Here is a 16719-nt window from a genome sequence, read left to right on the forward strand (position 1 = left end):
AAATGAGTGCGCAACTTTTGGTAATCAGAGACAAGCTCTGATACCATAATACAATCTGCCAAAAGAGGAATTCATCTTATTCATTCAATGCTTTTCAACTTTACATTGCTAGGTATTTATACATTGAAGAAGGAAAGGAAAAGAGGAAATGAAGCTGATTCTGTTATAATAGAATCAGTTTCCTTGGTTAGCAAGAAACTGAAAAATATCTAATCTAGGCTAGATACATTAATGAATGATGAAGCTATGATGAATCCAGATACATTTTAATATGAATTGAATAAGGGAAAAAAGACTAGATTCATTTTGTTGATGAATGTTGATGAGTAGCTTGGGAAGCAAGTCACTTGGTAGGTTATCATCCTTTTGTTATGTTGCTGCTGGAAAGTATATCAATAAAAGTGAAAGTGAAATATCTTTTTGCATCTTTTGTGTATGTATTAAAATATGATTTGATTATTGATATAACTACTGTAGTGAAGATATGAAATCATATTTGTATATATAGTATATTTTGACTTGGAGTAAGTAAATAAATAAATATAAATGTGAGTTATTGTAGCAAATTTGATACAAACAAAGAAACCAAAAGTGAGAGGTTAAGAATGGAACAAAAAAAGAACAAAGACATGTGAATAAGAACGTGTTCTCTAGTGAAATTTCCTATGCAAGAGAAGACATGTGAATAAGAACGTGTGCTCTAGATAAGATTCATTTACAACCTATTGCTGACAAAATCCTAAGTAAACTCTTCAAACGGAAAGGTCATTCTCTATCAATCATAGGGAGAGTTGAATTGGTTAAATTAGTGATCCACAACATGTTAGTCTTCAGTTTTCATGTTTATGCTTGGCCTATTCAATTGCTGAAGAACTTGGACTCTTGCATTAGGAACTTTATTTGGTTTGGAGATACCAATACTAGAAAACTTGTCACTGTGTCTTGGTCTCAAGTTCACTCTCCAATTAATATTGGAGGTCTTGGTATTAGATCCTTAAAGATGCTAAATCAGGCTGCTCTTACTAAACTTGCTTGGGACATGATAGGTTCTGATAAGGATTGGGCTATCCTCTACAAAAAGAGATTTGGCTATGCTAATAATCCTACAAGTAGATACTTCAAGTCATCCATCTGGTCTGACATTAGGCTGAATTGGCATGCTGCTATTGATAAATCTATCTAGACCATAGGGAAAGGGCGAAACATTAGCTTTTGGAAGCAGAACTGGTTGGGAGTACCCTTGGCGGACCTCTTAAATATCCCTCAAGATTGGCATTGTCTTTTAAAAGCTAATATTGCAGACTTCCTTCACAATTCAACCTGGACTCTTCCTAAATGCTTGGTGGATCGTTTCCCTTTTCTGCTTGAGTAAATTGCCACAACCAACTCTTTTGGTGGTCAGGATTTACTCTGTTGGAAGGGCACTTCTGATGGAGTTCTCACCCTTAAAGAGGCTTACAACTGTCCATCTCCAGCTTCCAATACTATAAATTGGTACGTCACCATTTGGTCAATGGCCATCCATCCATCAAAGTCCTTTATAACTTGGAGATTAATCAACAACAAAATGCCATGTGATGACAACTTGCAAAAGAGAGGCTGCAACCTGGTTTCAATGTGTAGTCTATGTTTGGCATCAGATGAAACATTTTCTCATCTTTTTATGAATTGCCCTTTTGCTATTTCCATTTGGAATTTGATCAATTGCATTTTCAATATAATTTTGGACACTTCTTCAATCATATATATTCTTCTTGCCTGTAGAAAGAATTGGTGTGGCCAAATCAAGGACTTGTTTACTGCTTGCATAATTCATTCTATTAGCACAAGTTGGTGGTGCAAAAATCAGTTTAGATTTGAAAATAAAAGCTGCAATCTGGCTATTGTCTTGAATAGAATTAAAATGACCACCTTTTTATCTGACAACACAAATAAAGCTACTGCAAAACCTTCTATGCAGGAGCTTTGTATTCTTAAAGCTTTCAATGTTTCAACTCACTATCCTAAGGCTCCTTCTATAATAGAAGTGGTTTGGTATCCTCCTTTAAGGAATAGGATCAAGATTAACACGAATGGAGCTGCTAGAGGATCCCCAGGTCTTGTTGGAGGGGAGCTATATTCAGAGACTTCAATGGTGATTGCCTAACAACAATTCAATTTGCTAATTCAAATGGTTGGAATACAGTTTGACTTGAATGTGACTCTTCTATCGTGGTTGGCATCTTCAAGGGTAAGCATAAACCTCCTTGGAAGCTTCTAAAAAAATGGTTGTTGTGCAAAGCAACTATGGAATGAATGGATTTCATTGTCTCTCATATTTATAGGGAAGGGAATTCGTGTGCGGATAAATTGGCAAACTATGAGATCAATACCAAAACCTACTCTAGTTGTTATACATTTCCTCACTTTATCTTCAATGACTGTTTTAGAAATAGGAATCACCTTCCTAGCTATAGATTTGTCTCTCATTTGATCCTCTCTTTGTGTCTTGGTTCTATCTTTAATATATTTTGAGGTGTAGTTGCACCTTCGGCTTAACAAAAAAGAGGTGACCTCATCACAACCATGCACAACCAGAACCTCCTATTTTGCTAGTTCTATGTTGTGTGTTATGCACTGTGTTTTTTTAGTATTTCTCTCGTGAGTTTTTGTGTTTCTTTTTGTTGTGTTTTTGGATCCTTTGATTTCCCTCCTTTTTATGAGGGATTTCAATATATACAGGAAAACAAAAATTGCAACTTTGTTATCATTTTTAAAATTTAAAATTTGAATACAATATGAAAATAAATTAAAAAAATTGAAATGTGTATTTTTGGTTCCTAGATATTTATAAAAATGCTTTGAGATAAAGTTATGAAACCTAAAAACTACTATAATACCATCACGGGGCAAAATATAATTCTTTAACCTTATTTAAAATTAAAACTAGTAGTATACTCATGCGATTCGCATGGATCAATTTGGTTGATATTGAAAAATGTATTTAATATTTATATTTAAATGAAAGATCCAAGTTTTAAGTTAAACAGAGTCATGTAATAATTTAAAAATAGAATATAAATATTATATTTATATGAGTTGAAACAAAAATAGATATGTAAGTCACATTGATTACAATAAATCTAACTTTAGTTTAGAATATGTTCAAAATATTTGTTTTTATTTTTACTACTATATATTTATTTTGTAATTTTACTTATTTTTATTTTCTAGTTAGTAAATATTTTTATTTAATGTTTGTTTTAATAAATTAACATTTTATATCTTATTTTTAGATTATTATTTTAATTATGTATACAATTGTTTTTTTATTTATATTTATATTTGAAAATTATGCATAAACATGAAATGTTTGGTAGTTTTTCTAACTTTGAATTTTTTACACATTATATAATTATGAAATAGATATCATTATGATTCAGTTCTAATAATCATTAGTTTTTAAATCCAAATATAACTATTTCAACATTTTAAAATTTGAACGGCATAAAAATAAATTAGTAACGTTTATCCGATGCAAATTCAATTTTCATAATTGCAAATGTAATAACTGTGTAATTTTTAATCAAATATCAAATTTCTCGAACATTATTGAATTACCATGAATTATTGATACGTGTGTTTAAGTTTATTAATTATTCATGCAATTACATTTGAATTAATATACATTATTTTGATATGTATAATTACATTGAAATTGAATTTATTAAAATTGTATTATCCCACCGTTATAAAAATTAAGATACATGTGTATTACTGAAATTGAATTTATCGAAAATTATTGTCCCACCATTATTGAAATTGTATTTTATTTTATTAAATTAAGAAACTTGTGTATTACTTTATTATGCAACATTAAAACCTTAATCACAATTCTACGTTATCATTTCAGATGCCTCTATCTTGTAACTTAGAATAATATAAATATAAAATAATGTTAATAATGCAAATACATTTTATAATGTCAATATATCTTGTGTTAATAACTATTACATTAGTCATATATAAATTGATATATAATTATGTAATAGAGAGAGAAAAAGTATATTTATAATGCAAAAAAAAAATCAAACTTATAAACTAAACTTAATAAAAGAGAAGTAATATCTTAAGCTATTCTATAAACTTATAAACTATTACAGAAGTATATTTATAATATCTTAAGCTATTCTATATTTATAATTATATTTATTTGATGATCATTTTATTTGTATTTTCTAGTTTGTTACTGTTTTAATTAAATTTGTTTGAATGACTAATATTTTTTATCTTTATTTTATATCATTAGTTTTGTAACATTGAATTCCTTATTTGTTACATAATTATTAAATAGATATGATTAAGTTTTAGTTTTAATAGTCATTTGATTTTTAAATCGTAGTTTTCAAATTTGAATAGCATTGATGATAAGAATATATTAGTAACATTTAACCAATGTAAATTTAATATTCATAATTGTATACATCCAATCGTGTAATCTATAACCAAAGATTAAATATGCAATATATTGGAAACACAATTATCTCAATTCCATTCTTACCATAAAGTTAAAACTAATTGTTAATAGAAGGTGCTAGGCATCTGAAATCATAAGATTCTAATTTTAAAAATTGAAATCAAACAAATAATCCAATCAAATGAGAATCAATATATTTAAAGATTTCTTTCTTTATTACCTTTTAATGTCTTTCAATATATTGTTTAGGTTGACAAATGGAATGAAAATAGATTTCACTTGAGATATATAAAGAACAACGGTCATAAATAATAATAGGCCATCTTTATGATTGCAATTAGAAATCAAATATTTTCTTGTTGGGACTATTTATGTTGGTACTATTATACTTAATAATGATTCCAATGTACAATTTCTATTCATTACAGCTAATAGGATTTTTGACTTAATGTGTGTATATAAAATAAGGATTGATGAGTCAAGCTCTTTACATGAAAAAATGAGATACCATATTCATAAAGAAAAAGACTTCCTCATTATACTATGAAATGGAATATATCAATAATTTGTTCAAAGTAACTTCACTAACTATTTATTTCACACAATAGTTGAAGAAATGTTTAAGGGTATAATAATACACATGCTTCTTTCCGTTCTCAACAAAACATAGCGGCTAACTTCCTAGACAAAACAATACCTCAAAGTCCAGGTCAAGAATAAAGCTCCAGAGTGGGTACATTTTCACTTGACATATTGAGTACATAAACTATAATTCATGAAACAATATATTGCAAGTAATAGAACACACCAAAGAACAAACTTTTCGCTGTTTTTTATTATATTTAGTTGTTCAATAAGGCAATTCATATCTCTTGTTTGAGAAAATAGTAGTTCGTTTAAAAAGAAAATTCTATAAACAAAATAAATGCACATAGAGAAAAAACTAACCCGCGTATAATGTTTCAAGGGAGACAACTCACTCCTGTTGTAAGAACTAATCTACAAAATAAAAAACCCAATAAGAAATTAGTAAGAACATATCGAAAAACTAAAAATAGATCTACAATATATGAACATATATACAAAATAAAAACATATCTCTAAAATAAGAACTAATCGACAAAAAACAATGAAGAAGAAGAGAGAGAAATTGTTAAAGAGAAGAAGAGTGAAAGAGTGTTGAAATGAATGAGTGAAAAGTAGATAGATAATGAGTGATGAGACATAAGAGAAAAATATGAAAGAGAAGAAGACTCACATCATTTTTGGAGAGTGCAAAACTCATGCGGATTTCAAATCTATTCATTGAGAAAATAGTGATTCTTTTGAAACAAAAAAATTGTAAACAACATAAGTGATGCACATAGAGAAAAAACTAACCTGCATAAATGTTTCAATGGAGACAACCAACTCTTGGAATAAGGAACACATCTACAAAATAAATGAAATAATCATTGAAAAATTAGTAAGTACATAACTAGAAATAAAAACAGATCTACAAAATATTAATATATCTACAAAATAAGAACAGTTCTACACATTAAACAAAAACAAAGCGATGAAGAAGAGAAATAAATTGTTGAAGTGAAGAAAAGTGAAAGAGTGAAAAATTTAGGAGAGAAAAGTAGAGAGAGGAAAAAAGTGAATGTTATTAATGGATGTTTTTATCTTATGTGTGAGGTTGTACATTAAGCAAGTGAAGCATTTTAAGCGGGAATATTTTGCATGAGGTGATGACATGTGTCCCTAGCTGACATGACAAAAAAAAAATTATTATATAGATAACAAATTTCTTTCTTTATTACATTTTAATGTCTTTCAATATATTGTTTAGGTAGACAAATGAAATAAAAATAGATTACAATTGAAACATATAAAGAACAATGGTCATAAATATTAATAGACCATCTTTATGATTCCAACTAGAAATCAAATATTATCTTGTTGGTACTATTTTTGTTGTATCTATGTTACTTAAGAATGATTCCAATGTACGATTTCTTTTCATTGAAGTTAATAGGAATTTTGACTTAATGTGTGTATATAAAATAAGGATTAATAAGTCAAGTTTCTTTACATGAAAAAAATGAGATACCATATTCAGAAAGAAAAAGACTTGCTCGTTATACTATAAACCATAATATCTCAATGAATTTGTTCAAAGTATCTTTAGTAACTATTTTTTCAAACAATAGTTGAAGTAATGTTTAAGGGTATAATAGTACACATGCTTATTTCCTTTCACATCAAAACTTAGCGGCTAAGTTCCTAGACAAAATAGCACCTCAAAGTCCAGGTCAAGAATAAAGCTCTAGGGTGGGTAAATTTTCACTTGACATATTGAGTACATAAACTATAATTCATGAAATAATATATTTCAAGTAACACAACACAACAAATAAGAAACTCTTCACCATTTTTTATTATATTTAGTTGTTCCATAAGGCAAATCATATCTCTTGTTCAAGAAAATAGTAGTTCGTTTAAAAAGAAAAATATATAAACAAAATAATATATGCACATAGAGGAAAAACTAATCCGCGTATAATGCTTCAAGGGAGACAACTCACTTCAGGAGTAAGAACGAATCTACAAAATAAAAAACCAATAAAAAATTAGTAAGAATATATCAACAAAATAAAAATAGATCTACAAAATATGAACATATATACAAAATAAAAATATATCTATAAAATAAGAACAAATCTTAAAAAAAATAATGAAGATAAAGAGATAGAAATTGTTGAAGAGAAGAGTGAAAGAGTGATGAAATGAATGAGTGAGAAGTAGAGAGAAGGAGTGATGAGACATGAGAAAAAAATATGGAAGAGAAGAAGACCCACTTTATTTTTGGAGAGTGGAGAAGTCATCCGAATTTCAAATCTCTTCATCGAGAAAATATTAATTCTTTTGAAAGAAAAATCTATATACAAAATAAGTGATGCACATAGAGTCAAAACTTACTTGCATAAATGCTTCAAGGGAGACACCTGTTACGAGTCCTACACTGAGTAGAAAAGTAAACTCAATGTGGTACTTAAGCCATGAGGTTCTCCCACCTAATAGACTAGTCTTTTGGGTTGGGCTCTCCTCATGGGTTTAAGTCCTAACACAACTCACTCTTGGAATAAGGAACACATCTTCAAAATAAATGAAAAAAACATTGAAAAAATCAGTAATAACATATCTAGAAATAAAAACATATCGTCAAAATATTAACATATCTACAAAATTAGAACGTTTCTACGCAATAAACAAAAAAACAATGAAGAAGAAGATAGGGAAATTGTTGAAGAGAAGAAGAGTGAAAGAATGATAAAATGAATGAGTGAAAAGTAGAGAGAAAATGAGTGATGAAACATGAGAGAAAAATATGGAAGAGAAAAAAAAACCCACTTAATTTTTGAAGAGTGAAAAAGTCATCCAGATTTCAAATCGAAAATAGTGATTCTTTTGAAACAAAAATTTATAAAAAAAATAAGTGATGCACATAGAGAAAAAAATTAATCTACATAAATGTTTCAAGGGAGACAACTCACTCTTGGAATAAGGAACACATCTACAAAATAAATGAAAAACCATTGAAAAAATCAGTAAGAACGTATCTAGAAATAAAAACATATCTACAAAATATTAACATATCTACTAAATAAGAATATGTCTACACAATAAACAAAAAAACAATGAAGAAGAAGAGAAATATATTGTTAAAGAGAAGAAGAGTGAAAGAGTGAAAAATGAAGGAGATAAAAGTAGAGAGGGGAAAATTTTGAATTTTATTAATGAATATTTTTTATCTTGTATGTGAAGTTGGATATTAAACAAGTGAGTCATTTTAAGTGGGAATATTTTGTGTGAGCTGATGACATGTGTCCCTAGTGGACATGGCAAGAGTTTTTCTATTATTATATAGGTAATAGATAGATAGATAGATTTCTTTCTTTTTTACCTTTTAATGTCTTGTAATATATTGTTTAGGTAGACAAATGAAATGAAAATAGATTACACTTGAAACATATAAAGAGCAATGGTCATAAATGTTAATAGACCATCTTTATGATTCCAACTCAAATATTATCTTGTCGGTATTATTTTTGTTGGTATTATTTTTGTTGGTACTATTTTTGTTGGTATTATTTTTGTTGGTACTATGATACTTAAGAATGATTCTAATGTACGATTTCTTTTCTTGGAAGTTAATAGGAATTTTGACTTAATAAACATATATACAAAATAAAAACCATTGAAAAATTAGTAAGAACATATCGATAAAATAAAAATAGATCTACAATAATGAACATAAATGCAAAATAAAAATATATCTATAAAATAAGAATAAATCCGCAAAAAAAAAAACAATGAAGAAGAAGAGATAGAAAATGTTGAAGAGAAGAGTGAAAGAGTAAGGAAATGAACGGTACACATGTGATTTCCCACAGTTTGTGCCACTCTATGTTTCATGGATATGTTATTGGTCAAAAAATATATATTTAAGTTAAAATTAACTTATTAAATATTTTTCTGACTATTTATAAGTGCATGGTACTTGGAGTGGCACAAAGTGTGGCACAACAGATGTGCTCCCTGAAATGAATGAGTGAAAAGTAGATAGAGAAGGAGTGATGAGACATGAGAGAGAAATATGGAAGAGAAGAAGACCCACTTCATTTTTGGAGAGTGGAAAAGTCATCCGGATTTCAAATCTCTTCATTGAGAAAATAATAATTTTTTTGAAATCAAAATCTATAAATAGAATAAGAGATGAGCATGGAGAAAAAACTAACCTGCATAAATGTTTCAAGGGAGATAACCCATTCTTGGAATAAGGAACACATCTACAAAATATATGAAAAAATCAATAAGAACATATCTAAAAATAAAAATAGATCTACAAAATATTAACATATCTATAAAATAAGAACATTTCTACACAATAAACAAAAAAACAATGAAGAAGAAGAGAAATAAATTGTTGAAGAGAAGAAGAGTGAAAGAGTGAAAAATGAAGGAGAGAAAAGTAGAGAGACGATAAGATTTGAATGTTATTAATGAATTTTTTTCATGAGGTTGTACATTAAGCAAGTTAGGGATTTTATGTGATAATATTTTACATGAGTTAATGACATATGTCCCTAACTGATTTGACAAAAGTTTTTTTTATTATATGAGTAATAGATAGATTTGCTCGAATCGTCCATTTTGACATTAATTCTATAATTGCTCTACAAAATCTTAAAAGTATTACATTTCATACGAATAAGTAAAAATCAATCATTTAAATTTTATAAAATCATAAAATAATATTTTGTTTGCACCTTTATATTTTTATTTAAATAAGAAAACGAAAGTTGAGGGTAATTTTGACATTGTTTTTTTTAGAAAATGGAATCTTTATATAATTAGGATAATAAGTGACTATTAAATCACTTAAAATCCTTTTTAAAAATTATTAAAATACAAAAACGAAAATAAAGGATTCTTGGTCATTATTGAGGAAAATAATTACCTATTAAACATTTTTGACATATTTTTTATAAGGGAGAAACAAAAATTAGGGGAAATATTTTGAAATTGAATCATCCCTACTAATGGTCCAATTAATTACACAATTAAAGTCTTTTTTATTATTTTTAACTTTTTAAATAGCGAGCCATTCGAATTAAAATTTGTAATATTTTTTATAATCATGTTAGACCTTCTTCTATCAAACAAAATTAAGTGTTTATAATTACAAATTTACTAATTATTAAATATTATTAATGAACTATACTATATTTATTTAATACCAATATTTATTATTACTAAGAATGTTGTAGTTTAACTGTTGTTAAAACTAATTAATTGCCATTATTATCAATATAATTATTATTATTAAAATGGCAAACAAAATATTAAAAGAACAAGAAGGATAAATGTACCTCACAAGGAAAGTGATGTGTATCAAGAATTTAGTGCAGTTAGAATTGTGGTGCACCATAGAATCTGGGTTGGTAAGACAAAAATGAATGTTCACAATTACCTTTTTATTAATTATTATTAATAAACTATACTATATTTATTTAATACCAACATTTATTATTATTATTATTAATGTTACAATTTGTTGTTGTTAAGACAAATTAATTACTATCGTTATAACTATAATAATAACTATTATTATTAAAATGGAAAAAAAGATTAAAAAAGGAGAAGGATAAATGTACCTAACGAAAACTAGGAAAGTGGTATATGTCACAACAAGATGTAGTGCGGGAAAATTGTGGCACACCATAGAGTTAGCATCAGAGCATATGGGAGTATTGGTGCAAGTCTAGACATGGTAGCATACTGATCTGGTCAATGTGACATGCACACATTTTGAAGGGACTAGTCGCTTTTGATGATGCTTAATTGACACCTACGGTCTGATGGATGTCCCCATGTGGGTATGAGGTCTACACGAGTTTATGTGTTGTCCTAGTCGATTTAACTATATAAGTGTCAGACACATCGTGAGTCCAACTTCAGTGATCTTCTATGTCTTCCGTCCAAAACTGTGGAACTTATTAGACTTACAAGTTCCTATATCCTAACTTTTTTCCACTCGAAATGCTCTCTTTTCCATTTCTCTTCAAGTCTCTCAATCAAAGAAATTCCTTAGACTCGTCTACCTCACTGCTCATCATCTCAATGTTGTCAAATAGGAATTTATTAAAAGATTTCATATCCTTAATAGGAAGATTACTCCTAACACTATCTAAGCAATCAATTTCACACTTACCCTAAAGGATTTGCCTTTTCACATCATCTTCACCTCAAAAGAAAACATTCTGAATTTTTATAATTTCTTTAATCACACATCTCGAGGCTCTGTAGAACCATAGAAGATAAATTGGTATTATTACATTTATTCACACAAGTTTAACTATTATAATATTTATACATATAATAATGTGATTGATGGAAAATATTCTTTGATATAGAGGAAGTCGAGTTGGAACTCTGAAATTCGAGTAAGATGAGATTTGGAAGCACCTGGTTGGATACCTGGAAAGTTATTCCGACATTAAAGTTAGTATATGAAGAGAGAATAAAGTGTAAGAGTATATGAGAGAGTATCAATTGTTAACTTCCTAATGAAAGATTTCCTTTTATTTACTTAAGAAATGAACATAGAATATTGTTGTAGACAGTATTGGCATGACAAGTTGTCTTATCCTGTCAGACTTGTCCTAGACGGGAGCACATCTGCTGTCCCACACTTTGTGCCACTCTATGTACCATTGACTTATAATTAATCAGAAAAATATTTAATAATCAAATTTTAACTTAAATATATTTTTCTGACCAATCACATGCCCACGAGACATGAAGCGGCACAAAGTGTGGGACAACAGATGTGTACCCGTCCTAGACAAGCATGGATTGCGTTATTTGTGTTAGGCAGCCCTAACATGCTGATACTCTTGCTGGTATAGTGCTTTATTCAGGGCAATTCATTTTTTTGCCTATCATATCTATCGTAGCCGTATATTAGGTATGTTCTTGCCACATGGCAGGGGTGGTATAGGGTTAAGAAGGCATGGTTGTCTTGTATCAGAGGTCTCTGATCCTATACCTTGCTGATTATTATCCTTTATCTAGCTAGTGTGACTATCTGGACATGACTAACAACTGCATGAGACAGATCTTATTTGTTCACCATTTAGCTATGACCTGTGCAGATTTATACGTCATGATGTATCCTAAAACCGGGATGGAACTGAAAACGGATGGAACCATTGACGTATAACATAATAGTATAAAGTTCTTGTTTTCTTTAACAACAAGTGTTATATTTCTTTTGGGATTCTTATATTTTTCCATTTAACAGTTAATTGATATAGAGTTATATTAGGGCCGTGTTTCATAACTTTGAAAACGTTGATCCTCGATGCCTTTCAATTATCACTTTATTTTTATCAAGTGTCTTTTCTTTTTAAAAGAGTAACTTTTAGTTAACATCATCACTTTATTAAAGTTGAATTATTTCATCACAAGAATCAATTATTGAAGCTATGAAACTGATACAATAAGCTATAGACTATTCAACCTACTATGTGGAATAGCACAACAATAATTTTCTTTTAGTTGACATCATAGTCTTGGTCAACTAAGTTGCAATGACTCTTTCCAAATTAATGGCTATGCTGAATTATATGACTATTATATATTATAAGTATCTGCGATATCCTATGTACTAACTACATCATTAGTGGTTGAAAAGTTCATACTATAACCATGGCATTCATATTTCCAAATATTTCTTTAATGGGTTTGTTTGCATTCCTAATAGCCTCTTTATCTCATACTACTTCAGCTGCAATGCAAAGAGAGAGTGAAGCAAATGCTCTATTGAATTGGAAAGCAAGCCTTGACAACCAAAGCCAGGTTTCATTGTCTTCATGGTATGGTAATAATCCTTGCAGTAATTGGGTTGGAATCCATTGTGATGAGTCCAAATCTGTCTCCAATATAAGTCTTAGAGATATGGGACTAAGAGGTATGCTTCATAGTCTCAACTTCTCATCATTTCCAAATATTCACACTATAGATATAAGGAATAACTCATTTAATGAAACTATTCCTTCACAAATTGGACTTTTATTGTCCAATTTGGAGACTCTTGATTTCTCCTTAAATCAATTCACGGGCAGCATTCCCAAAAGCATTGGTAATCTTTCAAAACTCTTATATCTTTATATCAGCCAAAATAGTCTATCTGGTCTCATTCCTAGTGAAATTGGAATGATGTCAAGTATGAATGTCTTTGATTTTTCTAGTAACTTTCTCTCAGGTAGAATCCCCCCTACAATAGGAAATTTGAGCAATTTACAAGAACTTTACCTTTACAACAACACACTCTCTAGTTCTATTCCTGATGAAGTAGGAAAACTCTATTCTCTTACCCACATGCAGTTGTCACATAATAATCTTTCTGGGTCAATCCCACTCTCCATAGGTAACTTGGTTAATTTAGAAAACTTACTTCTTTATACAAATAAACTCTCTGGACCAATTCCTTTTACTTTCGGAAACTTGACCAAGCTCAAATACCTATCCTTATTTTCAAATAACTTGTCAGAATCAATTCCTCCAACTTTTGAAAACTTGACCCATTTGGAAACATTGCAATTAGCTTATAATCTTTTAACAGGCCATTTGCCTCACAACATTTGCCTTGGTGGAATGTTGACCAAATTTTCTGCTACCAATAACCATTTCACAGGTCCAATTCCAAAGAGTCTGAAGAATTGTTCCAGTCTTAAAAGAGTAAGACTAGAACAAAATCAACTGACTGAAAATATGACACAAGGTACTTTTGAGTGTCCAAATTTGGACTACATTGATTTAAGTGACAATAACTTATATGGAAATCTTTCACCAAACTGGGGGAAATGCTACAAACTCACAAGTCTCAAGATCTCTGACAATAATTTATCTGGTGTTATACCACAAGAACTAGGAGAGGCAACCAACCTACGTGAACTTCACCTATCTTCGAACCATCTTATAGGACAAATTCCGAAGGAGCTAGGTAAGTTGACTTTGTTGATCAAACTCCTCATAAGCAGCAATCTCCTTTCAGGAAATGTTCCCATAGAAATAACGTCATTGAAGGATCTCCAATTCTTAGGGCTTGCTGAAAATGATTTCAGTGGCTTCATCACAAAACAACTAGGAAGTTTGCCCAATTTATTACTGTTGAATTTAAGTTATAATAAATTTGTGGGACATATTCCTCTTGAGTTTGATAAATTCAAACAACTTCAAAGCCTTGATCTTAGTAAGAATTTCTTTGGCGGAAAAATACCCTTCATACTTGGAAAGTTGAAATACCTAGAAACATTGAATCTTTCACATAATAATCTTTCTGGTACCATACCCTCTGATTTTGATGATATGTTAAGCTTGACAAATGTTGACATATCATACAACCAATTAGAAGGTCCACTTCCAAATATTCCTGCCTTTCAAAAAGCTTCAATTAATGCATTGAGAAATAATAAAGGCTTGTGTGGTAAAATCTCCGGCCTTGAACCTTGCCCACCAACATCAAGTAGAAAATCTCATCATCACCAAAATACCAAAGTTATAGTACTTGTTTTATCTATTTCTTTGAGCATTCTACTACTTACGCTTTTGGTGGTTTTTATCTTATGTCGCCTTCACCGAAGTGCAACTACAAATGAAAACCAAGTTGTTGAGCCACAAAATCAAAATCTATTTGCAATATGGAGTTATGATGGGAAAATGGTGTATGAGAATATCATTGATGCCACAGAAGATTTTGACAACAAATATCTCATTGGAGTTGGAGGATGTGGATCTGTTTATAGAGCTGAATTGCCATATGGTGAAGTTGTTGCTGTGAAAAAACTCCATTCAATACCAAATGAGGAATCATATATTCTCAAAGCTTTCCAAAGTGAGATAAAAACTTTGACAGAAATTCGGCATCGTAACATTGTGAAGCTATATGGGTTTTGTTCACATTCTCAACACTCATTTTTGGTTTATGATTTGGTGGAAAGAGGTAGCATTGATAAGGTCCTCCAAAATGATGCACATGCCAATGAATTTCATTGGAAAAGAAGGGTGAATGTTGTTAAAGGAGTTGCTAATGCATTGAGCTATATGCACCATGATTGTTCACCTCCTATAATTCATAGAGACATATCATCAAAGAATGTCCTTTTAGATTTGGAGTATAAAGCTCATGTTTCTGATTTCGGAACATCTAAGTTTCTTAATCCAGATTCTTCAAATCTAACCTCATTTGCAGGCACTTATGGATATATTGCTCCAGGTTAGTTTCCTCTAATTTTGACATTATACAATTTAAGGTTATATAGTTTGTCTTTGATACTTATTTAAAATATAATGAGTACTTCAAACTTATTTGTATTCAATTTATTGTTATTAACATTTTACTATTTTATGCATTATATTTATTTTGATTTGTTTTTTTTGTAGAACTTGCATATACTATGGAAGTGAATGAGAAATGTGATGTTTACAGCTTTGGGGTATTTGCTTTGGAAGTAATATTTGGAAAGCATCCCGGAGAAATTATATCATCTACAATGTTATCATCTTCTTTTGAAGTTGACAATTTCTCATTGAATGATAATTTGGATCAACGTCTTCCTCATCCTATGAATCCAATTGATAAGGAAATTATATCAATCCTTAGAATAGCAACTTCATGCTTGAGAGAAAATCCACATTCTCGACCTACCATGAAATATATAGTGAAAGAACTCTTAATTTCTCCATATGTTACTTAGACAAAGTCATGGTTGGATTCAAATCAGCTTTGTGGGCCAATCCCACCTACAGTAGGTAAGTTGGTCAATATGTTCACCATTTCTCCGTGTGATGATAAAATTATGGACCTATTCCTTCCAACATTAGAAAATATTGTTATCCTCAAATAATTATTTTGAGCCAATTCTTTCTGCCATTGGAAACTTGGAAGAGTTAATTAAAAAAGGTTATCCTTAAATGAACATTGGACCAATTCCATGCTCAATAGATATGTTGGTCAATATGTTTTATTATTATGTTAATAATAATAAAATCTTCACAAGATAGTCAACCTCAAGACAATAGTACAATTATCTTTAAATGAATATTTGTGTGTTGTCTTTCTTCTTTTTTATTCTCTATATTGTCTAATTGTCGCATGTTCCCAACGTTCATAAAAGATTTAAATATATATATCCAAATTAAAAGTAGTTCCGTTTGAATGAAAATAGTTTTTATGGACACATTTCCGTAAATTAAAGTGGGATAGTATTATAGCATCACAAGCCTAGAGATTGGCAACAAATTGTGTGGTGGTATCGGTTACACGACTTAAGAGGAGGAAGGAGAAAAATTTCATCTCCTTCGGCATAGTTTATTGTCGTTACTATAATTTTCTTTGAGGACAAAATTTTGAAAAGTTGTTTATGTGCAATTTTTAAAAAATATGATCATTGAATTAGATTCTTAGCTTGAGAGTCAATTACAGATTAGGAAGATACTAACACATTGTGTATCCGAATTAAAACGTTGGTATGCTCACTAGTTGCATGGGCTAATATCTTAAACTTGTTTGTTTGTTTATTTAAAAATGACAAGAATAAATTTTGCTATTTTTGTGTTTGACAATAATTTAATTTGCTATTTTTTTGTCAGACAATAATGTATTGTAGTCATACATATCCCATAGGACAGTAGGAAAAAATCAAGATTAT

General features: G+C 29.6%; 2 protein-coding genes across 2 annotated transcripts in view; both read left to right on the top strand.

The window, feature by feature from the left end:
- LOC109325562 (MDIS1-interacting receptor like kinase 2-like) overlaps window positions 1-16719 on the top strand; it is a 41157-nt gene that overhangs the window by 14184 nt on the left and 10254 nt on the right. The gene's annotated exons all lie outside the window — the stretch shown is intronic.
- LOC109325563 (MDIS1-interacting receptor like kinase 2-like) lies at window positions 12611-15780 on the top strand. Its single transcript, XM_019557994.1, has 3 exons — window positions 12611-13019; window positions 13239-15284; window positions 15452-15780. The coding sequence occupies exons 1-3, from the start codon at window positions 12716-12718 to the stop codon at window positions 15763-15765; spliced, it is 2664 nt and encodes an 887-aa protein (XP_019413539.1). The 5' UTR covers window positions 12611-12715; the 3' UTR covers window positions 15766-15780.

Source organism: Lupinus angustifolius, chromosome LG13 (genome assembly GCF_001865875.1).
Source record: "Lupinus angustifolius cultivar Tanjil chromosome LG13, LupAngTanjil_v1.0, whole genome shotgun sequence".
Taxonomy (NCBI): Eukaryota; Viridiplantae; Streptophyta; class Magnoliopsida; order Fabales; family Fabaceae; genus Lupinus; species Lupinus angustifolius.